The sequence below is a fragment of the Aspergillus tanneri genome, assembly GCF_003426965.1.
Source record: "Aspergillus tanneri strain NIH1004 chromosome Unknown AapTan_7_pilon_pilon_pilon, whole genome shotgun sequence".
In the NCBI taxonomy this organism is placed as follows: domain Eukaryota; kingdom Fungi; phylum Ascomycota; class Eurotiomycetes; order Eurotiales; family Aspergillaceae; genus Aspergillus; species Aspergillus tanneri.
The window spans coordinates 534,887-559,564 of NW_022984634.1; the positions used below are offsets into that span (position 1 = coordinate 534,887).

The window sequence follows — 24,678 nt, forward strand, 5'->3', positions numbered from 1 at the left end:
GTAGATATTGCGGACAGTATCTATAACCATAGGAATGAAGGTGACGTACTAAGTACAAACTGTGCGCTGCCTACCTACATTATTAGTTACGCGGGATGGACACAACAAACAGTACCAAATGATTGTCCTCCGAGCACCAAAGATGAGAAAAATCGGTGGCTGCCTCAGCGATTGTCGTTACGGAGTAGGTTTAGGGCGGCATCGGGGGAGGGGTCGTCATCGGTCCACCGAGCAATCAGCAGGGTTGATCTAAAGCAGTCTAGCTCCGTTTCAAAATGAGGTTGAACTCCAACGAACGGAACGCACTGGTGGGGCGGTTTCATTATTGGATCAGGGACTGATGTTAGTTAGACTTAGACATGAATTGGTACGGCTTAGAAGAAAATAGTAGCAGCTTTATAATTAGGCGTACCAGTAAGAGTAGCGGTAGTTTGGAAGCGAAGTGGCCCGTTCTCCAGACAGAGCCTTGAGAGCCGTGATGGGAGAAACGTATGGAGTACTTGGATATTGATATTGCTCTCTCTTGTCGGTCCATATCAATAGGTGTCGCACGAGTCCATGTCCACGTCAGTTTCACTGTATGATCTGGATGGGCAGAGCGTTGATCTGTCTAGATCATCTAGTTAGAACATTCGAGATGATTTATCGATCCTTTAAGCAATAAAAACCTACCATTAGTCGAGAAGTGCACCTAGCAGCTTCAGGAAGGGGGCGGTGCAAGAAACCACAGAGGGAGCAATATGTGCACTACCTAGTTATTCAATTATGCTACCCTAGAATCTATGTCCAAAGTATAGGAGGATTCAATTTAGCAACTGAATCATGGCCCGTAAATGTTTAAGAGGTGAAAGCTGAAATGGGGCGTGACCTTTTACCTTCCTATTATTATTGCGGAGAACCAGCCAGACCCAACCTGAAAGGAGGCACACCCTCCTCGGTCGGCAAGCATTAATATGTCGTGCCATGTCCACTGACCCTTCTTCCTGCTTCTTTGATCTTTCTGGGTCTCCTTTACTTAACTGGTCTTCGTTTCCTACATTTCTTTCTCTATTTTCCGTTTCTTGTCATTTTACTTTGGTCTGCTTCAGAGCAACGCTAAACTTCTCAAGAGCTGCTGGTACAGCTTGGCGCCCTATTTGCCGCCCTTCGTTACTGACTGCTCAGAGCACTTTCCCATCTCCACCGTCAACTCACCTCAATTGAGGGGGTGGGAATTATCTTGCGCAGCTGTCTATCTGGCCTACTTTAGTCTTAGGTTTGTTTAGATCCATACCCAAGTTTCCACTTCCCCCCCTGAAGTTGTTCTGATGCCCCTTCTTCATAGGCGCCGTCCCTGAATGGTCGTCTAATTGATTGGTCCTAGTAGATCGCTTGTCCCCTACTCCACCAAACAATCAAAGGCAATTGCGCTGGACGTTGTACTTGGCCCCAGTTTACAAGAACTCACTTCAGCTCTTTGAATTAATTTCTCACGATCATCAAACTAGTGACGACTACTCTACCCCCGCCTCCCAACTCCGCTTCGCCGCCAGATAAACCCCTTCCCGGCAGACAACCTAAGGAGTTTAGTCCCTCTACATACTGCTCCTCTTTCTGGTGCTCTCGAAGAGCCCTTACGGCACTTGATACTGTCATCTGTCAGTGTCATTCTTCTCGAGTCCTACATCGAGGCCTCCTGATTGCGCATCACTTGGTCCTTTGGCTATTCTCGTGGCCTTACGAGCATCCGCAGACTACAAAGCGTGGAGAATACGGACAAGTCTTCCGATTATCACATAGTTTGCTTGTTTTGCGATGCTTTATAGCGGTCTATTACAGCAAACGGTACCGCATTTACTCTGATAACGGCCGACATGTCTACCACGGATGACCCCTTCTCCTTTCTGGAAAATAGCGAACGGAAACCGACCAAGAAACCTCATTGGAGGGATAAACTGTTTTCGAAGGATAGACAAAACAAAGGCTCGACTGACCAGCAAATCGAAGCATTTCTGGCCCCTGCCCGTTCGAAGTCAGTATCATATGGAGCGGCCCCACCAGCTGCAGTCTCTCGAGGGCTGCCAATGCCTCGCCTTGACGTATCTCAGCGATGGCCAACCTCCCAGGAACCCTCAAATATATCCCCCATCTCACATCCTGCATCGGCTACCGACCCACGCCCTCCAGTGGACTTCTTCAAGCCCCAGAAGACGCGCGCTCGGAAAGGATTAAGGGTAAAGTTTAGCGACAAGCTTCCGGAGTTGATCGGCGAGGGTGGTGATGAAGCGGAGGCACCAACTATGGAGATATCCCTTTATCGCAATCGTCGACATGAGAGCGGTGACTCAACAGATGTTCCCCACCTATTGTCTGAGCTTCATGTAGAGTCTTCCTTTGGAGATGGCCATCGCCCTATCGCCCGCCAAAAGACACGTCATAGAAAGGATCCCGGCGACGGAGAGAGACAAGCAGATTGGAAACCACCTCTCATTCAGAATACCCAGAATTCAGATCTCCTTATGACGTTGAATATGGGTGGGAAAGGCTCTCGTTTATCATTTCGGGCCTCGCCTGAATCCAACTCGTTCGCCCAACGTGTCCGGGCAAAAATGCAGGCCGAGGAAGGCCGTGCTCTACAACACCATTACAATGAGCCGCCGTCCCCAGAAAATGAGGAAACCGGGAGGCAGCGTGCTCCCGATATAGCACCGGATAGCCCCAGTTCCTCGTATGGGACGCCCCCCCTCTCTGAAACTGACGAGCCGCCATCATATCATCTTCGCAGCCCCTCGAATTACACACCTGCCTCCCTACCCTCTGGGCTTACGCCTGGTATACAAAATCCCTCTCCTACGAAACCTCTCCCAGATCCCACGGTCCAATTTGTGGACAAACCAAACCACGCCAAACAGAGTCATGATGTTCCCAGAAACCCACAGGTGCCCAAGATCTCTCTGCGGTCTGTTGCTCACCAGATCGGTGACACTTCATTTACAGAGCTCAAAGAATACGTTGCGCAGTATGGAAATCAGATAAGACAGTCTGCGGAAAATGTGAAACCGTTGATGGAAACCTCCCTTCCTGAATGGATGAGAGCTGCAGTGTGGTGGTTTCTGCGAGGGAAAAAGAGGCTTGAAGCGTACGCGCGTTCCTCTCGCCCTTCAAGCTCCAGTGGACGGCCTTCTCGACGTACCTCCCCGGATGACGCGAAACAGGCAGTAGTCGATCTTGGAAAAGCTTTGTGGATTCTGGATAATATCGTCCCCGAACATCCGGAGCTGACGCGATATGGCGCGATGGGGATTGATGCCTTACTCGCCGTAGCCAGCACGACTGGGGATAGGCAACTGGCTGATCTACTAAGCCTGCACCAAATGCTCCTAAACCATCTGCGCTCACTGGCGATGTCCATCAAACGTAATAATATCATCTCCACGGTCGGCTCCGAAGAAGAGTCAGCGACCCGGGGAGATACTAGCGTATGGCTGCGATATCCATTTTTTGCGCCAGACGTCTCCGCCGTTCTTTCTGGTGCTACGACGAGGTCCATGTTGATCGATAGGTCTGGAAAGTCACAAGATTTAGTGCACATAATGCCTCTGGGTGACACGAATCGGTATTTCAGCTATGGCACTATGTTTGTGGAAGTCTACGTAAGCTCAAGTGAAGACGATAGCCAGCAACAATTTTCCATTCCTTGCGCCTTATCCATTATCCGAGATCGGGGCGACTGGTACGTTTTCGCAGCTATCACTAGCCAGAGCGAGCTGGTCAACGTAATGATCCAGTCAGATCGAAAGAAGGGACCGACATGGGATAATGTGGATTGGCAAGTCCGGTCACATTCGATGCGGGTAAAGCTACCTCGTGGCTTTGAATTAGATGTTATTTTCCAGGACGATGATTTCAAGACTCTCTGGAATATTGTCCAGTACACACTGAAGACGGAGGCTAGCCTCCAAGCAGAAGTGGGGGAATCTATGATTTTCGAGAGTACCTTAAAAGTCTTTCAATACATGGACCCTGGTACACCGAAGGCATTCCCTGCAGAACCGGTTGAGCGGTGCCGTCTTCGCTTATTTGAGCGCTCGGTGACCGTGACAGAAGGCACTGGCACACGCAGTGTTCATCAAGGTCATCGAATAACAGTACTTACCAGTCCGAAGGTCAAAACTCTTAGCAGCATCCGTCATATAATTGGACACAAGGAACCCATTGTATTTGGCTTACTTCGTGGCGAAGATAGAGCCCCTGCCCTTCTGATCAAGATCAAGGAGGATGGCAGGACGAGATCCATGGTAATGACGTTCCAGGAAGACCACGAACGCACTACCATGCATTCCATCCTTCTGGGGATGCTGCCTGGGGAGACAGAGGTCAAGACGCCTGATATCCTGATTCGTGCATATTCCATAGAGCAGCCTGCGGATCGATTCAACGGCCAGCCGGCCAAGACACATCTTCAATTCCCTGCTGGTAGTGTGTCGGTGATTGACCAAGAACATGCCCTCGTCGACCATGGGTATGGGCCGACGATTCTGTCAGAACACTTGCGTGCTTTTGTAGCGACGGAATGGGGGTCCGCTACAGATCGTCTTAATCTCGGTAAGTTGTAAAACGGAAAGGTGCTAGAAACTACGGCTTACTCTCTTATTTAGGTCCGGGCGAATTGAAACTAGGACTTGACATCAACAATCGTACAGGCCTAAGCTTGTTTCGACCTGGACAGCAGGATTTGACCCTTTCTCTCGCGGACAACCTCACCTCACCAGAAATGTTCGATTCCTTGACAAATTTTATGCAATTAGCCACAGTCAAACCAATGGTGCGACGATTTGATTTTGCGACAGTGAAAGGCACGCCTTCTGACATTAACTTTTGTATGTACCACCCGCTAATGACTCAGTAGATCTCCATGTTTTTCAAGAGGCTGTGACCGGGTTCAAAGTGCTGTTTGATAGGTAGAGACAACCTTGATTTAATCCAGTGTCGTCGTAACTAAACCATGTCACAGCGTTGCCTCTTCGTTCACAATATCACGCCGTCGGATGGTGGTGCCAATTACCAAGAAATGGGAGGCGAGCATGGCACGAATCCAGATTGTTCAACAGGAGAAGGTTGTGCAGCTGTTGGCGTACCTCAATGAATTTCACTATGGCAAGTGCATGAATTTTGTCCTCAAGGGCACTGACACACTCGAGAACTTCGGTCGCGCTGGAAAATTTGGGGTCAAAATAGTCGACGCCAAATTCGCACTACCAAAAAACGACAATGACCCTACATCTGATTTCCTCTGCTTGGATATGCCTGAGTATCCAATTGAACATGACGATATCTCCATTGCCTTTGATTCCGAGGCTGGTATGTCCCCTCCATATTAAAGTGGCGCTCCACCGATGCTGATGAGAGAAAAGACCGTACCAATTTCCAGGCCGCTGCGCCTGGGTCAGTTCGTGAACCATCGCGCATGGGTTCTCTCCGCCGGTAATCCTTATATTCACCATCAGCCGGCACTATCAGTTATCGCATCGAAAGCAAGTCGCACTGACCCACATCACGTGGACCCACCCCCGCCGTTCTCTGGATCTGACTCATTCCCCCTTCACTCTCGTCATACCTCTCCGCCGCTTCCTCATGGATATGTCTCCCACCAGCAGGGATATCGGCGCCTCTACGCGCTCTTTGCACTCTGACAATGCCTTGAATTTGGTCACTGATGTGGCACCTCCTCTCCACCTCTCCACCACATTCCGGTACTCTGATAACCCAGAAGATCTTGTGCCTATGAATGATCTTAGCGGGGTATGAATAGGGTGCTTATGTATCTTGGTTTTTAGTTCCTCTGAGAACTAACTCTTGGATATTTAGTATGATCAAGACAAGACGAAACACGTCTATTCCCGTGCCACAGCCCCTAACTATACTCGCTTTGAAACCATCCTTTCATCCCTCCTTAATGGCGATGTGATCAGTTATTCCTCCGGACTATCGGCATTGAATGCAGCTCTTTTTTTACTGAATCCCCGTCGGATTGCAATCGGGAAAGCTTATCATGGATGCCATGGTGTAATTGCGATGTTTGGACGTATATCTGGCTTACAGAAGCTGGATTTGAACTGCCCTGCTGAACAGTTGGAAGCTGGGGACGTTATTCTTCTTGAGACGCCTGTGAATCCCGAAGGAAACGCTTTCAATATCGAAGAGTACGCGAAGAAAGCCCATTCCAGGGGAGCGTATCTTATGGTGGATAGCACATTTGCACCGCCGGGCCTCCAAGATCCATTTGAATGGGGAGCCGATTTAGTGATGCATTCCGGGACGAAATATCTCGGCGGACACAGCGATGTCTTGTGCGGGGTCCTGGTGACACAGCGCCCGGAGTGGGCTCGGCAATTGTCAAAGGACCGGGTATTCTTGGGTAGTGTCATGGGAAATATGGAGGGCTGGTTGGGAGTGCGCAGTCTACGGACACTTGAAATTCGAGTGCAGCGGCAGAGTGAGAGCGCAACGAATCTTGTGTCTTGGCTGGATAATGCGCTACATGTTTCCAATCCTGCCTCCGGGAGCGATGAAGCTGCGACACAGAGCGTCCTTCGGCAGGTGTTCCACGCAAGTCTACAGAAAGACGATGAATCCTGGTTGCTGAAGCAGATGCCCAATGGATTCGGGCCTGTGTTTTCGATCACAATGAACGAAGAAGATTTTGCTCGAAAGCTTCCGAGCAAGTTGGCCTTCTTCCAACATGCTACTAGCCTGGGTGGTGTCGAGACCCTGATAGAGTGGCGTACGATGAGCGATGCTACTGTTGATCGACGCCTGCTGCGAATTAGTGTCGGATTGGAGAACTGGGAGGATCTTCGGAATGATTTGGTAGATGCATTTCGGGCCCTGGTTGCGGAACGTACATAGTTGATATGACATGATATGATATGGAATTGCATGAACATGATTAGTTTCGATATTGTTGGCTGTTGGATGGAAATGTAGTTGATTTATACGCGTACGATCTGGCCGAATAGGTTATATTCCATTTCAGGTGATTATGTGTGTGTTCTTCACAGGACGACCTTTACTAAATCAAGGCTACCTGCCCCGCATCCCTGCCAAGACCCATGGTTAGCATTGTTTCAATTCTCTCCTGCGAACGCTTCACCACAAACAAATCCCTTCAAAGTCAATAATCCAACATGCCTGCAACCTTCCAAATCCACTACTTCTCCTCGGCAACTACTTATACCAATAAACAGACCGAGTCGCTTCCCGCTCCTCTTCCATTGTCCCAGCTCTTCGATGTTCTAGAGGCCAGGTACCCTGGCATCCACGAGAAAGTGCTGAGAAGCTGTGGTGTGAGCCTGGACGAGGAGTATGTGGATATATATACAGGTGAAGACGTCATGATTGAAGAAGGGAGTGAAGTTGCGATTATTCCGCCTGTGAGCTCGGGATAATTCCTATGCTCGGATGATCTAGTAGGTATCTTATTTTATCATGCTAGTGTTGATGACTGATGGCAGAGTTATCCCTGTATCCAAAAACATTATACTATTCGAGTCATTAAGCGAACTATAGAGAAATAATTCAATCAATGACAATAACTACCATTCCAACCGTGTCAAACAAATATTACGTCCATCCCTCATACCGTTGTCCCTCATCTAGACTATTTCTCTCGTCCCGAACCGACCTGTGCCATGAGGATACTCTCAGATTCCTCTCAACCGTCCAATTTCTCCACCCCGGCAGTAGCAGCCTTCTTTTGCTTCCACAGACAGACACAACACACTCCCGAGAAAAAGAACATGATACTATTTTGTCAGCACTAGACGGATTAGAGCAAGTTCAAAGTTCACCCACCATAAGGCAATGCTAAGCCCCCAAATGGACTTTGCTTCCAAACACACCTCCTTCGACGCTCCAATCAAACTCCCGTACTCGACCCTCCCGTTCAAGTGTTTCAAATAACTGTCCAGATGGGTCGCAAACGCATACGCCGAGGACTTATCGTTCGTGACCTTGTCGATCTCACTACATTGCAGATAGGAAAGAGGCCTGCCGATAATGACGGCCACGACGATCACAGCGACCAGGACAAGAGCATCTGCGATGGCGGACGCGAGGAATGGCAGGATGTTATCAAGGAAGAGGATGGTGGTGATGACGCAGTAAATTACCGCGACGCAGGTCTGTTGGCTGTTAGTAGGGCTGTTCGGAGGATGGGATATATTTATAGTAAACCTACCACTGTGATAGTACCGATGAAGATGCCTGGAGGTGTGGCATCGTTGTCGACAATCTCGGCAATGAAGTTAGCAGTTAAGCCGATGATGGCGATGAGGCAGCATGCTTGGATGATGCGGGCGATTTGGAAAGTTGCGCCTAGGGCACCGTATCTGGACATCTTGACGGTGTTCTGATGTGACGTATACCAGATAAAAAAAGGTGGATATATTAGAGAATATCAGAAGAGGATGAGCTCGCTTGAGATTGACCTAGGAGACAGTAGCTCAGGTGAAAACAGCAGGTCAGACAATGTATAATATAGAAAGAAGATACAAGGAGAGTGAATTACACCGCAACAAAGGAATGTCAAGGATGTACCCAAAAAAAAGGTGTTCTGAATGAGTGAATTAAATCGTGCTATTTATCCTTTCATTCGGCAGAACAATGGCCCTTTATATACACTGCAAAGAACATTGATAAAATTAGCACCCACAAGTCTAGACTCTAAACCATCCCAAAATAGACCTCAAAGCAAGCTGAAAAAGGCAACTTTGAAAGCTACCTACCCCAACCGCTGGCTGATCCTCAGAAGCGCCAGGACATTGTTTCATCACTATCATAAATCGAGGACGCAGCTCTACAACTGAATCCAGACCCATCATTGATCCTCCAACCGACGGGCGGCTACATCCCGCTTCTTGTCCAAGCTATGGATACCACCAAGGCTAAGATTCCTGAACTTATCTGGACATAGAAGCTCCGTTGGTACGGGCGTACCTGCATGTAGGTAGGCTCTGAACTTTGAAGGGCTTTGCGATTCTCCACTGCGGCGCTTGGAGTCTTTCGGCGATGTCTTCCGCAATGCATTCTCAGCCAACAGTCCGACAAGCTTAATCCAACCTGATACACAGGAATGAGTCTTTGCTGATTGCGGTATTTTTCTTGGCTTGGGCTTTGTTAGCGATGGTTGGTTGGGGTTGGGATTCGCATAAGACCAATGGGGATTGAGACATGGGGTAGGGCTTGTCGGTGGGTGTTTTATATAATATAGTATTGGGGGATGGGTGTTATGTGTGCGGTTGGTATCGATCTGAGCGGTGCGCTACGGTGTCCAAGGGAGTATCTATATGGGAGGAAAGATAGGACCACGTATATTGCAGAACTAATCGGTGGCCTTCAAGAGCTCAGGCCCACCGCGAGAACGCGGCTCACATTGACAGAATATTCGAAACTCTATTTACTGTTCATGCCACAGCATCGTTCGCCGCCGGTGCGAATATAAACACTTTGCACCTGACTAAGCATCTATCGCGCTTCTGAGCGCTTCTGAGCGCTCCTAACAATGGGGTATTAAAACTAGGAAGTGACTAGCTCTTCGTGGTTCTTCTATGTAGTCGTGGTGTGTTTATTAATTATAGAAACATCGATAGAGGACCCTAGACACCGTAGAAATGATTATATACATGGATGACCGGACAAATGGCTATAGTTAAGAATTCTCTTTTGACCGATATATTCTGCTGAAAATGGAATTATCTAAGTCGGAAGCCTCCACTCGTCTGCACCTAAAAGAATAGTTTAGTATCATACTTTTTTCTTGTTTCTTGCGCTTGCTCCGTCGAGCCCAGTGTGCCCTAGAGATGCTGCGCGTAATTTGCGTCGTTCATGAACAGAGGTCGATACACGTCTGGTATAACGCCATCATCAATGTAATGTGAGACAATGTTGTCGAACCCGTTAAACATGTTCCTATTAGCGGCGTCGATTTTAGCATCACTGGCTGCAAAGAGATAGGAAAAGTCCAGCTCAATGATAATGTAGTCTTGGCCCGTAGGGATGCTGTACAGGTCCTATATGTATAGGTTAGTCGGGATGATCAAAGTGTCCCACTGGATTTTACTCATTCCGTGTTCTTGGCTTTTCTGGCGATGGTTTGAGGTATTGGTTGGAAGCCAATTGAACTGATCATGCCTGGTACGCCAGTAGCTGACTTTGTGACGCTGGACCAATGATCGTAATATGCTTGCATGACGTCTGCGCCGACGGTTGCATTGGGCAGAGGCGTTGTCTCAGTGGCAATGGTGTATCGTTGTCCTCTGCCATCATATTAGCAATACAATGATAGATGCATGCATGATGCACTTACTTTAGAATGAAAAAATTGTTGTGTTTTAACTGCATCCCTGTCAGTTATGAAGTAGAAGATGCGATTAGGAACACTGGCCAGGCCATTGTAGCTGTCCCAAGTTCAAGTTTTATCCTGGGGGCCAATAACAGTGAAATTGTCAAAAACTCCTTGAAGAGGTTCGGGGCCGTCATAGAAGAGGAAAATAATCAATGTATTAAGCAGAGCACCACGCTCAGCTATTACAATGATAGCGACCTTTTCGTCGGGGTAGTACTCTGTGAAATCTCAGACGGCTTGCAAGATCTGAGGAGTTTTGCCCGCGAGGAAAATGTAGTTTCCTCCTCATACCTAAAAGGATTAGAAAGAATGTTAAAACCAGGTACCTGGTATGACGAACCTCGTAATCTTGTGGCTACGTTTGTAGCTTGTAAGATGTGGTAATGCCGAAGTTGTTCCCGCCTCAGTTTAGGGCAGCAAGGAGGTCTATATTTGGGTCAGTGATTATGTTTGAACCTTTGACCTCCTACCTACCAGACTGTTCTTTTTGTTTGCATTTACAATGCCACCATTGGCAAGAACCACTTCATGGTTGAGAACATTGGCCGCTGCCCACCCGTACTGGGAACTTAAGCTCATCCCACCTAACAAGTTAGTCGCTCATCAACTTGAAATGCTGTAAATATCAGACTTACCTCCAAGTATATATCCTCCCACTCCTACCTCCCCCATACGATCACCGACTATGGTTCGTTCGGTACCCTCCAGTCAATTTATAACATCTTCCCATGAGAGTTCTGGGCCAACAATGACAGTTTGGCCATCCGGCTTATAGATAACACTACCAAGCCTCTCAGATGATATAAGAAACTAATTTTTGACACTAGCAAAGTCATTGTTGGGCATATGTCCTCCCGACTTAACAGCAAACAGGTCGTCGACACCATGAAGTTCCTTGATAACTTGAGACATCCCCAAGGCACTCGAGGGAGTGACAGCGCATTTGGGACGAAGGTCACCACACGCAGCGGACCAAAATTTCTTTACGTGACGATGATAGTTGACGATCAATGGCTTGTTCAGTAGCATTCCTCGTGTTTCTAGCTTCGAGCATAAGTCCGCAGCTGCCGGAGCAAGGATAACCAAGGAGAAAGCAAGAGTCTTCTGCCACTTTTATGCTTTTCATTGCGTCTGACATAGCTTGTGTATAATAGCAATTCTGACACAATAACAAAAAAAAAAAGCTCCAGTTGATAGAGTCTTGTATTTGAACTCTGGGCAAAGTCTTTATATACGCCCGGCCTGAAGCAAAAGAACCCTATTCACTTAAGAAAGAGAAAGAGAAGAGAAAAAAAGGAGACGGTCATTATTCCGCACTACCATTATGCTATTGTAAAGAGATACTATGGAACTCGATCCCCTGCTTTAGGTAGTGGATCCATTTCAAATCCACTGGAGGGAGTTTTTGGCGGCCAGGTACACAAAAATTCTTGAACCTGAACGCGCAATTCATTTTCTGAGCCATGTGTTGACTATTGTGCAGAGATTGTGTTAAATATTGATATCTTCGGTAAATTTAGGCATCATGGGATGCTTTCAATCTGGTAAATGTTTGACCGAAAACTCAACATCAAGCCCACTTGTAAGGACCCTGATCAACAAATTTGTTAGATACGATTCGGTAGATACCATTAATCTCGATAGAGCCGACAACATCGATCTATGGGGTCATTTGTTGTTGATTGGTGCCATTTCCTCCGAATGGAAACTGCTAATCTGGTCTTGTCCCCCCATATGCTCCATATATCTCTCGGTACTGAGGAGCTTGGGGATGGACTCGAAAAGAAAAGTTCATTCGCTAGCCATTCACTGGTTTGACTACCACGATATCAAACTTTCATTCCCCTTGGACAGGTCTAGATAGATCATGTAGGAATATCCACGCACCACCGGCGCAAGTATAACACGTTAAGCGAGTTAAGTGAGCTAAGAAGGAACTCTATTCGTGAAAATACTTTGCACGATACGATGGAATGAAAGCTGGGGGTAATAGTCCCCTGGCATCGAAATTTAGGACTTTTTAGGATTCGACTCAGTGGGATATTTTAAGAAACGATCTTCCTACTTCCTAGCCATAGGCGATAGCAGCTCTTTTATTTCTCCACATCGGGGCACCTTTCGACTTTCCCGCAGTCATCATTAGTCGCTACAATTCTCCAGGCACGTTAAAAAACTCTGCCAACGAACACTAAGTTGTGAACTGGTAGGAACTCTAAAGCCATCGATATGCACTCTCATACCGGATCTCGTATTGAGAGGAATGGGGCTAGAATGGTAATTCATCCCTTGAGAATTCCAACCAACTTCTATGAATACTTGGAAAGGTTTCGAAAGTACCAGTAACTATTCTTCGCAATAAAATGTGGCACTGTCTCAAATTCAGCTACAGGCATACTGAAGTTACAGCAATAACACCTGGCCATTGATATCGATAGCCCTGTCAGCTTGTATGCATCCGGACCTTGAGAGTGATATATTTTAGCTAATACTCCGCATAGGTCCACCAAGTGACTATAATCCTTGTCTGAGCCTTCTCTGTATCCTGTGTGGTGAGAGAATTTCCAGTCCAGCTGCATGTCCTGTCATGCGAAAAGTGACACATATCAAAAAGCCATTGTTAATCGGGAATAAAAGCCTTCCAAAGATATACGGAGTTAGTCAATGCGGTTCGCCCGATGTACTCCGTACTCCGTACTTAATCAGCTGTCTACTCGTTTTTACTGTCTCAAAATATAACTAGTCATTTATTCAGTCTGTTGTATGTCATTTTGAATATGGTTTCTAGACCTCTACCTGCTAGGAAGCTGAGTTAGTGACTCGCATTCGGCTATTTGGCTAGACAACTTCTTTTCTATGTGAATTAACACAAGATTATCTCTCATCTTACAATTTGGAGTAATAGATATCTATCACAATAAAAATATTCTCTTACTGGACCGGAAAAGAGAAGAGCTTTTGATACCCTGGAAGTGATACGATATTTGACATCCTGAATAATCTACTTGTTGAGCAAAGACTGTCTTAAAACCTTGCTCCATTAGTGTTAATGGGGCATCAAACAGGGGAAAAAAAAAAAAAATCCAGACACAAAGCTATTAGAGTATATACAATACGATTTAGAAGAGAACTAAGAAAGATATTTAATATTCAATGCCCATTGGAGGGCCAGAGGCTTTCAACCAAGTAAGAGTAGTTAGTGGCTTCATGGGTTAGAAGTGTTTTAGGTAATAATAGTCAATAATCTTATAGTGGTATATGGGGGGCTTGCTTTAACAATCGTGTATGAAATATATAAGAATAATAGTACGCGTGACTTTCTGAACCAGATACTCCAACAACACTATTATCTACTTCAATTGCACATTTACTCTTATTAGCTTGAAAATTATGGGCTTAGTATTTGATAGGTAACATTCTGAGCTAGAACGACAAGGCTCTATTCAGCTAACACCCCTTAAGGGTAATGGCAAAAGCCGCTCTCGTGTTTACGTTGCTTGGAAAACAATAGTAGCACATTTTATTGCATAAGCCCTAACATTTATGGGTTGGTCGGGGCATTAGAAGGCAATTAAACCCATAGTATGGAGTAGGGTCTTGCTGGTCAGGCAATATGTAGCTCGCACTTTATGACGTATTTTCTACCATTTCAGGTATCTACTTCCAATTTCATGTCCATGTACTCCTATATTGCTAAGCAATAGCTCCTGGTTTCACAAGTAGGTACTTTCAGATGTACTCCGTAGAAACGCAAGGTATCTGAATAAAATAGAATCAATAGCGCAAGGCTATCGGTAAGCCATGTGTGTTCAAACCTAATCATGATCTAAATTGGACCTATTTCCCTAAGGAAAAGAAACGAATCTCCTTCGAAGTACGGAGTACTCCCCATTTACTTGCATATTAGAAAATCCGGAACCCTTCGATGTTGCATGCGTGCCTGGAAGGACACGCATGGCAATGTGTGGGGGGGGCGGGTAAAGTAAGGGCTCTTTGGAATTTAGTATATCAAGATCAACGCTCGAGGATGATGCAGTAGCAGAAGAAAAGCGAGTAGTATTTTATGATGACGTGTTAATTCGCAATTAACCCATAGACACTTAGTACGGAGTAGTCCGTATAATATAGAGATTCCACAGAATGTTTCATCAACCTGGCCTATTGTCGTCGCCACATTCATACCCGTATCACAATGCAAGGGCGACTGAGAGGCGCAAGGGGGCCGTCTAACATTGGGTTGATCAGCAGGGCGATGCAAGCTCTAATCCGGAAACTTGTTCCCAATTAGCTACCTATAATATTCCTAGTATCTAAGTACTGCTAGAGCATCTGGTATGCTAAGGAGCAAAGATGCTGTTTCATATTGAAGGTCACACACAGTACATGCAGCCTTATAATACTGCCAATCAATGTATTAGGATAATCCCCATTCCCAGAGTAAATCTCGTACCAATGATATGGAGACGGTTTCCGCAATCTAGGATAAGGTGTACATAGGAGTCTGGAAAATAGTAGTGTGTAAGACCCTCCAAAACTGGTGAGGGGGAAAATAATAGAAAGTACCCGTGGGATGCCAATGACAATATGGAACTCAACCCTTTTTCTACGATGAATGTTAGCTCTGCCATATCTATGGTAGATTCAAGTGTTCAGAACAAAGTAGCAAGGAACTTCCACATGTAACAATGGAAGTAGACTGAACTACTTGTCATCCTGGTCAGTGATCTTCAACAGACCGCATCAAACTCCGAATTACTTCAGTAATCTCCTGACAGGTCTTTGCATCCCTAGGAATGACATGCCCTCCTCCATGGTCAAAAATCTCTGCCTGATCCGGATCCCAGAAATTATATAGAGCCATTCCTGCATCGAGAAAGGGGTCCTGCGCTCCCACCACGTGACAAGTAGGTACCGTGATCACCACCTCGTCGAACTCATCTGCTAGAATCGTTTGCCCGGTAACAGGGTCGATGGGTGGCCATCCACATATCAACACGGCAAATTTAATACGTGGCGTGCGTCCGTATTCTCTCTGCCGTCGCGCTTCTTCGAGCAATAGCGACGTCGCGACAACCGCTCCTTCGGAATAGCCGATCACACCGTCGATATCCCCCTCACTGTCTAGAATTCCGACTAAGCGGTCCATGAGTGATCTAATATTCGTGGGTCTCGGGTCGTCCAATAGTTCCACCACGAGTCTCATGGTCTCTTCGGGCGTTTCGCGCTTGGGAAAATCGCGTATGTTGAACGCGGTAGCCATCAAATTGATCTCGACAAATGTATAATTGGGTGGTGGCCCGAAAAACCCATCCCAGTCTACGACAGGATTTTCCATTAAAATGTCACCCTGGGTGTAGTGGAAGGTTGTCTTTCCATCAGAGGCAAGACTATCAGTGAATGGCCCTGGTATGGGAGCGATGTTCATCGTCAGTTGCAATGGTCAGTTGGTCCGGTTAAAATGCCCACATACCTAGTTGTGCCTTAAAAGTCTGGTTCTCTCAGCATATAATGTTAGAGGAGCTTCGGGTGGACCTCTACGAACAGAGAAGTACATACCTTGGCATTGCAATAACCCCCAGGGAGGCATAAGAATTTCATGGTGGTCCTTTATGCTCTGAAAGTATTCGAGGTGTCTGGCAGACAATGAACCAATACGCAGGAAATGAGGCTTAGACCCAAGGATACCAAGAAGTTCGCTTCATATGAACTTCTGAATTTCGGCTTGGTGGACCTGGGACTTTAAACAAGCAAGGATGCTTTAACCTTCCTGACAATAGATAGACTATGGTGGCGATTAAGTTGCCAAATGACGAGATAATTTGGTCAACTGAGGATAAACTAGGAATGATGAGAAACTGTTGGTACCCACATTGGGATCTAGGGGGTGGTTGAGTTACGTACAAGGCAGCTGATCATGTAACCGTGTTCAAAGAGACTCCGAAGGGGTATGCAAGGTATGTGAGGACTTGCTAAGGATGTGCGCACGGATAAACGCAACGTGTGCATTATCTTCTGGTCTACTGAGACAATTGTGATTGTCTTACAAGAGGAAGGAGATTGTCCCATATATCCTTCATTCTCGTGTATTTTGACTACCACGCGTTCCATGTGTTTCGGTAGGACACATCGGTATATACATCTATAAATAGTTTCACTTCGTCTATTTCCTTGTTTGTTCGTTCTTTCTATCCAGATGTTGACAAGTACGGGCTCTTTAGATCTATCCACTGATCCTCTGGCTCAACCTGATAGAGCCCAAACGATGCATTTTCAACACTCTGTCACAGGTGAAAATGCAAGCGCAAATATACACGGAAAAGACGGTGTGGGAGAACAGATCGAGGATGCAACTATGGCACAATTAGCCATTGTTGGTATGGCTTGTCGCTTGCCTGGTGATGTATCGTGTCCGGAAGAGTTCTGGGAGTTATGTTCTCGTGGTAGAAGCGCCTGGTCTCCCATTCCCGAGTCTCGATTCAATGCCTCCGCGTTCTATCATCCCAATCCGGATCGTGCAGGGTCAATTAATGCGAAGGGAGCACATTTCTTGAAGGAAGATGTCGCACTCTTTGATGCGCCATTCTTCAATGTTACGCTTCAGGAGGCTCGTTCTCTTGACCCCCAGCAGAGATTAATTCTCGAATGTACTTATGAAGCGCTCGAGAATGCCGGCATACCGATTCACTCTACTGCAGGAAGCAAAATTGGCGTATTTGCTGGGGCTTCTTTTCCCGAATACGATCTGAACAACTTTAGGGACACGGAGGCGAGCCCTATGTATGCATCCACAGGGACTGCAATGTCACTTCAAGCAAATCGTATCTCATACTATTTTGACCTTCAGGGACCGAGTATTACAATAGATACCGCGTGCTCCTCCAGTCTCAGTGCCTTGCATTTGGCATGCCAAAGTCTTCGAGCTGGTGAATGTTCCGCTGCAATCGTGGTTGGGTGCCATTTGAACTTGTTTCCAGAGGGATTTATATCCATGTCTCGTTCAAGGTATGAAATTCCCACATAACTCCTAAGCCTCCCCTCATAAATGAATTTCCAGAAGTTAGAGGCTAATCATTTTACTCTTCATAGGCTGCTTTCTGACGAAGGACGAACATATGCATTTGACTATCGAGGAACCGGGTTTGGTCGAGGCGAGGGAGCAGGGTGTATTGTATTGAAACTATTCGAAGCAGCACAGGCAGCTGGAGATGCAGTTCGGGCTGTAATTGTCAATAGTGGGGTCAATCAGGATGGACGCACAAGGGGCATCTCTATGCCCAACGGCGCGGCACAGGAAGCATTGATCCGTTCGGTTTACAATGGTGCTTGCATTGATCCAGCACTAGCGGGATACGTTGAGGCCCACGGGACAGGAACCAAGGTTGGAGACCCTATCGAAGCCATGGCACTTCACGCAGTCTTTGGGAAAGGCCGAACACCACGACAACCGTTGTTTGTTGGCTCTGTCAAATCTAATATAGGTCATGCGGAGGGAGCTAGTGGGGTCATCTCAATAATTAAAACGGCTATGATGCTGGAAAGGGGGTTTGTTTTGCCGAATTGCAATTTCGATAAGGCAAATGAAGACATTCCGCTGGCCAAATGGAATATGAAGGTACCAAAACATGCCTATCTCCTGTTCCAGATGACGAAATATATAGTCTGGACCAAAGCTCACTTCTTATAGGTCCCCAAAAAATTGGTACCTTGGCCTCGAGGTAAACCCTTCGCTAGCGTAAATAACTTCGGGTTCGGTGGTTCAAATGCGCATATACTTCTACGGGCTGGCCCACGTAGCAAGGGGGACGGAACAATAAACACAGACCCTCTCCCACGCAAAGTATTTGTTCTCACAGGGCATGACAAGCAAGCTGTGATTCAGCTGGCCAGTAATCTTAGTGCTTATCTTGTACGACATCCGGTCATATTTGATACGAATTTACTAGGCAATCTTGCCTACACCCTGGGTCAAAGACGAAGCTTATTTCAATGGAGACTTGCAGTATCAGCATCTCTTGATAAGCAATTGACCGAGTTTTTGACCAGCAATCTTGAGCCACACCGAGCAGTACAAGAACCTGTCGCTGCGTTCGTTTTCACCGGGCAAGGCGCACAATGGCTGGGAATGGGGAGAGAGTTGCTGGCTACTTATCCCGTGTTCAAGCAAACAATACTGGCAATAGATGCATGTCTAGCGACTCTTGGGGCTAGCTTTTCAATCTTAGGTATGCTACATATTAGAGAAACATCCAATTTGCGCGTTTCTGAAGGAGGCTGGATCTAACTTTCTCCTATTCTAGATGAGCTGCTTTTAGATGATCCCATTACAAGCTCGATATCTAAGGCGCATATGAGCCAGCCGGCATGTACAGCAATTCAGTTGGGGTTGATCGACTTGCTCAAATCTTGGGGAATTAGCTTGACTGCTGTGACGGGACATTCAAGTGGTGAAATAGCAGCAGCATACGCTGCAAAAATTTTGACTTTAGAGGAATGTGTGCGGATTGCATATGCCCGAGGAGTCGCCGCAAGCTTTCTGACGCAACATTCAAGGGTCCAAGGAGCAATGCTGGCAGTAGGAGCGAGCGTCCCAGAGGTACAGCCTTTTGTGGATGCGCTGCGAAACAAGCATGCCGTCATCGCGTGTGTAAATAGCGGTTCGAGTGTTACGATATCTGGGGACGAGGATGCTATCATTGAGCTCCAGGATGTTTTGGATAAAGAGCAAATTTTCACCCGTCGGTTACAGGTAGATGTTGCTTATCACTCTCGCCACATGCAACAGGTAGCACAGCAATACCGCTTGCTAATGGGACGACTTGAACCACAAGGCTCACAGATTTCGTTTCATTCGGCGGTTTGTGGCTCAACGTTACCTGGAACGGATCTCAAGCCTTCATACTGGGTGGACAATCTAGTATCGCGCGTTGAATTCGTGCAAGCTTTACAGAGCCTCCTTGCAGAGAACGCCAAAGTCAATACGATAATTGAGGTTGGCCCTCATTGTGCACTGCAAATGCCAATTAAGGACATCATTCGCGAACACTCTCCGAAAAGGAACATTCAGTACCTATCCAGTCTGAAGCGCAATGTAGACGGCGTTGAAGCTCTTCAACAATTGGCGAGTGCGCTGTTTGTCCGAGGTTTTCCAATTGACCTCGGTGCTGTGAACTTCCCCGACCATGAGCGGAGTGCACGCAAGCTGACATTATTGACAAACCTGCCTAGATACCCCTGGAATCATTCAGAGAGGTATTGGCATATGTCCCGCCTGGCACATAATCTGTACTATAGGCCTTCACCCCGAAACGATCTCTTAGGATCCCTCTGTATGGAAAACCTTGATTTTGATCCCAGGTGGAGGAACATCATCCGACTTGATGACTATCCTTGGATCCGTCAGCACAGGGTGCATGGGAGCAACGTATATCCTATGACTGGATTCCTGGCAATGGCAATCGAAGCAATGGTTAAACAGGCAGACATAAACCATATTTCGTTAGAAAAGGTTGATATTCGAGATGTTATAATTCCTCGTGCCCTTACTATCGCTGAGGGTGCATCTGTGGAAACCATGGTGGCACTGAGATGTGTAAACGACTCTAGCAGGTCCGTCGACGGCTGGCATGAATTCAAAATATTTTCTTGGGTTGATAGTCGAGGTTGGGAACAAAATTGCCGTGGCTTTGTCAAAGGCCAAGAGATCAAAGGCAAGAATCCAGTCGACGGGTATCGGCAACAGGCGACCATTTCTGCAGAGTTGTCACGGCAAATATTCGATATCCGGGCCTCCTGCACTGTGCCCGTTGATGCAGCGGCTCTATACAAAAATGTCGAGAATAGTGGCGTTGATTATGGGCCGATATTTCGAGGGTTACATGACATTGCTGTCAGCGACAACTTGCAGTCAATGGCGACCGTTTGTGTACCAGATATGAAGGCCTGTATGCCCCTCGAGTATGAAACAGAATGTATTATTCATCCGGCTACGCTCGATCATTGCATCCAAATGCTGTGGACTCTTCTAGGGTTACAACATGGTCCTTCAGATGTAACTCATGTGCCATCACGAATCTCGCAGGTTTCCATCTCGCTTGCACGTCCCTTCCGTGCAGGCACCCGACTTCAACTGTACGCACGCCAGCCTTCTCTTTCAACTCATCAGCCCCAGTGCAATCGCATCCTTGTTCTAGAACCCGAAGATCCTTACAATGCCGTCATCGAAATAGATGGGGTGACTATGGTTCCTGTGAATTACGATAATGGCAAATCTTGGGCCAAAGAGCCCGATGCCTTATGCTACAAGCTTCACTGGGAGCCGTGTTTTGATTTCCTCTCTGCTGAGGATTACAAAATCTTCCCACAATCAAGTCAAGAGGATAGACATGGTGTTCAGAGGATGCGGCTGTTGGACCGGTTGGCGGAGCACTACCTTCGCAATGTTTTGAATTGCATCTCAGAGCAAGAACTAGGGAGCCTCGAAAACCACTACCAGAAGTTTTATCGTTGGGCTCAGAAGACCTGCAGTTCTAGCCGCCTGAGTGTGCCACTTGCGCCACAGACCCGTCAACGACTTCGACAAATGAACGGACCGGGGGCATTGCTTTACGAAATTGGCGAGTTGCTTCCTCGGATTCTGCGCAGTGAGGTGGATCCATTAACTTCAATGCTTGAGGACGATTTATTGAATAGATATTATCAAGATGCTGATAACTTGCGTCAGTCATACGCTCAGGTGTCGGTCTGCATTAATCAGATGGGACATCAAAATCCTAACCTGAATATACTTGAAATTGGCGCCGGGACTGGTGGTACTACTGTACCCATCCTCCAAACTCTTGGGGGAGGTAGTGACGGGACGACGCCCCGGTTCAGCCATTACACCTACACCGATATTTCACCAGGTTTCTTCGAGAAGGCGAAGACCAAATTCGAAGCTTGGGACCATCTCATGACATATCAAACTCTTGATATTTCTTCTGATCCTACAGGGCAGGGTTATGAGCCTCATTCATATGACTTAGTTGTTGCATGTAACGTTTTGCATGCTACCCCTGAGATCAATAAAACGGTTGAGCATGTGCGAATGCTTTTGAAGCCCGGTGGAAAGATGATCCTGATTGAGGAAACGACACCCAAGGCCAGGCATTTTCCATTTGTAGCTCTTCCTGGATGGTGGCTAAGCAAAGACGATGCCCGGATTGACGGTCCCCTTCTGGACTCGAATGGATGGAACAGTGTTCTTACAGCAAATGACTTTACTGGAATCGATGTTCAGCTTGATGACTATCCAGGATCTGATGATCGGAGTAGTAGTATCATGATTTCTACAGCCAACAGTTCGAGAACTGGGCCAGATGCTGAGGGAGATATTGTCATCATCGAAGACGGATGCAACAATGAAGCTCATCTCAAAGAGGAAGTGAAAATTGCTTTGGAAAACATAACTGGTGTGTCACCTCTTGAAGGGAAGTTGGCTGAGACAAACGTAGCTGGAAAATGGTGTGTTTTCATTGGCAATATTAACCAGCCCATACTCGCGGAATTGGACCAGGATATCTTCCAGAAGATTCAGCGTCTGGTGAGAGAAGCTCGGGGATTATTGTGGGTTACTCGACACAGAATAGAGGATGCAAGGTCCCTCGCTCATAATATGGTGACCGGATTGGCTCGGACAATAAGGTCAGAAACTGGCTTGCAGTTTGCAACATTGGACCTGGGCGAAGAAGGGATCATGTCAGACGTGGAAGCCGCACGGCACATAACGAAAGTGTTTGATGGTGTATTCTGCCGCAAACTAGCACTCATGGAGGCAGACAGGGAGTTTACAATTCGCCAGGGGCACATATGCGTTTCGCGCCTAGTCGACAATGACGTGCTTAACCTAAGCATACAGCATGAGACCCAGCGTGCACCCCCACAACGGCAACCTTTTCAGCAACCGCAAAGACCATTGAGGCTCACCACTGGACACAGTAGGATGTTAGATGAGTTGTACTTTACTGACGACCATTCTCGTGATACTCCACTGCCGAGCGACTCTATCGAGATTCATGTCTCCTATGTTGGTCTCAACTTCAGAGATGTGCTGCTTGCCATGGGTCAGCTTCAAGGGGGTATGTTAGGCCAGGAATGCAGTGGCATAGTTACGGCCGTGGGAGCCTATGTCACCGAGTTCCACGTGGGAGATCGAGTGTTTGCTGTGTCACCTGGTTCGCTGTCCACCTATACGCGATGTCCAGCATCCAGCGCATGGAGCGTCCCAAGGGACATGTCTTTAGAAGTAGCAGCCTCTGTGCCTACTGTCTTCTGTACTGCATACTACTCCTTGATTGACCTCGGGCGGCTTTCAAAAGGGGAAAGCATCCTTATCCACGCAGCCGCGGGAGGAGTGGGACAAGCAGCAATCATAATTGCGCAGTCTATTGGTGCCAAAATATTCACGACGGTTGGCAGCGAAGAGAAAAAGAGATTCCTGATGGAGGCTTACAACCTGGCAGATGAACAAATCTTATTCAGTAGAGACACTTCGTTTGCTCAGGGGATTTTGCACGCTACTGGTGGAGAGGGAGTGGATGTTGCATTAAACTCGTTAGGTGGTGACGCATTGCAGGCAACATTTAGATGTGTTGCGCCATTTGGGAGGTTCATCGAAATCGGTAAAAGAGATATTGAGCAGAATGCCAGGCTAGAGATGGCCCCCTTTGACAAAAACATATCGTTTGCGTCAGTGGACTTGAACCTGGTAAGAGCTAAACGACCAGAGATTCTCAGAAAGCTTCTTCGCAAGTCCATCGACTTTTTGGTCCAAAAGAAGGCCCTATCTCGGTGGATGATTACGACGATACCGATTTCGGAGATTGAGGCAGGCTTCCGCGCTTTGCAAGGTGGGCAAGTAATTGGTAAGATGGTCGTCAAGATGGTGGATAGTATAGACGATAAAGAAGCTACCCTAGTAAAGGTATTTCTATCCTGGTTGTCATCATGAATAGACTTCGACACTCTAACCTAGCGGCGATTAACTAGGTGCATCCGGCGAGAAAGCTTGAGAAGCTCCTACCACCAAACGCTTCGTATATTGTTGTGGGTGGGACTGGAGGGATTGGTCTTGACCTTGCTAGCTGGCTGCCAAGTAAAGGAGCCACGCACCTGATCCTGGTCTCCAGGAGTGGTGCAGCGAGCAAGGAAGCCCAGCAAATTGTGCAAGATCTAACCCAAAAAGGTGTCACAGTAGAGGTTTGTCGTTGTGACATTTCCAATGTTACAGACGTGGAAGAAAATCTAGGGGCTGCTCTTCGCCAGATGCCACCTGTGCATGGTGTTATCTACGGTGCTATGGTCCTCCGTGTAAGTCTTCAAAATTGACATGCGAGACCGCAGATGGGCTAATCCCTTTCAGGACGTACTCTTCGAGAAAATGACCTATGAGGACTATATGGCCGTCATTAAGCCAAGAGTTCACGGCATTTTGAATCTTCGAAACCTTCTGCACGCAATGAACATGACAGGCAATCTTGACTTCTTCATAAACCTTTCCTCCGGTGCCAGTTTCGTTGGAAACATGGGCCAGGCACAATACGCTGCAACTGGTGGCTTCATGGCTGCGCTGGCGCAGTATCCCGAAGCCTCAGGGTTACCATATACGACTCTTGATCTCCCAGTTGTACGAGGAGTCGGCTATCTGAGCGGCGACGAAAAGAAATTTGAGCACGTGGCTCATCAACTTGGCACTTCAGCAATCGACGCCACCCATATCCGATGCCTAATAACCGCCGCGATCCGGAACGAGATCAGGGACTCTAGCGAAGGCCACTGCGTAATTGGATTTGATTTCGTTAAAACCACGCCTGTCAGTGAACTGCCTTTCTGGGTCAAAGATGCCAAATTGTCCAATCTAACCCGGATCTCCAATCTCGTGGAGACAACCTCGTCGCATGCCCAGAAAACAATAACAGGAATCTCTCCTGGCTCTGCACTCCGTCAGTCACGGAGCTTAGAAGCAGCGGAAACCCTTGTCGTGGAAGCTGTCATCAAGAAATTATCAAGTATATTGATGCGTCCGGCCGAGGAACTCGACTCCATGGTGCCTATCTCCGTGTACGGCTTGGACTCGCTTGTCGCCATTGAAGTTCGGAATTGGATAACTCGGGAATTAGAGGCCAGTTTGCAGATATTGGAAATTCTCGCTAGCGAATCTCTTCCTGTTCTGGCAAGGCTTATTCTGAAGAAATCTGCTATACTTTCTGCGAAGGTGAAGACGGAATGGGGGCTGAATGATTGTTGAGGAGAAGAAGAATCAG

The 24,678-nt window shown here is 47.1% G+C and overlaps 5 protein-coding genes across 5 annotated transcripts; 2 read left to right on the plus strand and 3 right to left on the minus strand.

Annotated features, from left to right (window-relative positions):
- Window positions 1-1,853: 1,853 nt before the first annotated feature.
- ATNIH1004_006779 (uncharacterized protein) lies at window positions 1,854-6,888 on the plus strand (the record flags this gene model as incomplete). The annotated part of the gene is made up of 6 exons (XM_033571406.1): window positions 1,854-4,584; window positions 4,638-4,859; window positions 4,928-4,940; window positions 4,994-5,340; window positions 5,750-5,781; window positions 5,848-6,888. 6 exons carry the CDS (start codon window positions 1,854-1,856, stop codon window positions 6,886-6,888), a joined length of 4,386 nt encoding a protein of 1,461 aa, XP_033424721.1.
- Window positions 6,889-7,693: 805 nt separating this feature from the next.
- On the minus strand, window positions 7,694-8,377 carry ATNIH1004_006780 (uncharacterized protein; the record flags this gene model as incomplete). Its single annotated transcript, XM_033571407.1, has 3 exons — window positions 7,694-7,784; window positions 7,834-8,162; window positions 8,219-8,377. The coding sequence occupies 3 exons, from the start codon at window positions 8,375-8,377 to the stop codon at window positions 7,694-7,696; spliced, it is 579 nt and encodes a 192-aa protein (XP_033424722.1).
- A 1,456-nt stretch (window positions 8,378-9,833) lies between these two features.
- Window positions 9,834-11,056, minus strand: ATNIH1004_006781 (uncharacterized protein; the record flags this gene model as incomplete). The annotated part of the gene is made up of 5 exons (XM_033571408.1): window positions 9,834-10,049; window positions 10,178-10,295; window positions 10,346-10,374; window positions 10,859-10,968; window positions 11,020-11,056. The coding sequence occupies 5 exons, from the start codon at window positions 11,054-11,056 to the stop codon at window positions 9,834-9,836; spliced, it is 510 nt and encodes a 169-aa protein (XP_033424723.1).
- Window positions 11,057-15,098: 4,042 nt separating this feature from the next.
- On the minus strand, window positions 15,099-15,979 carry ATNIH1004_006782 (uncharacterized protein; the record flags this gene model as incomplete). The annotated part of the gene is made up of 3 exons (XM_033571409.1): window positions 15,099-15,784; window positions 15,852-15,876; window positions 15,938-15,979. The coding sequence occupies 3 exons, from the start codon at window positions 15,977-15,979 to the stop codon at window positions 15,099-15,101; spliced, it is 753 nt and encodes a 250-aa protein (XP_033424724.1).
- A 754-nt stretch (window positions 15,980-16,733) lies between these two features.
- On the plus strand, window positions 16,734-24,662 carry ATNIH1004_006783 (type I polyketide synthase; the record flags this gene model as incomplete). Its single annotated transcript, XM_033571410.1, has 6 exons — window positions 16,734-17,383; window positions 17,468-17,993; window positions 18,066-18,603; window positions 18,679-23,339; window positions 23,405-23,725; window positions 23,778-24,662. The coding sequence occupies 6 exons, from the start codon at window positions 16,734-16,736 to the stop codon at window positions 24,660-24,662; spliced, it is 7,581 nt and encodes a 2,526-aa protein (XP_033424725.1).
- Window positions 24,663-24,678: the final 16 nt, after the last annotated feature.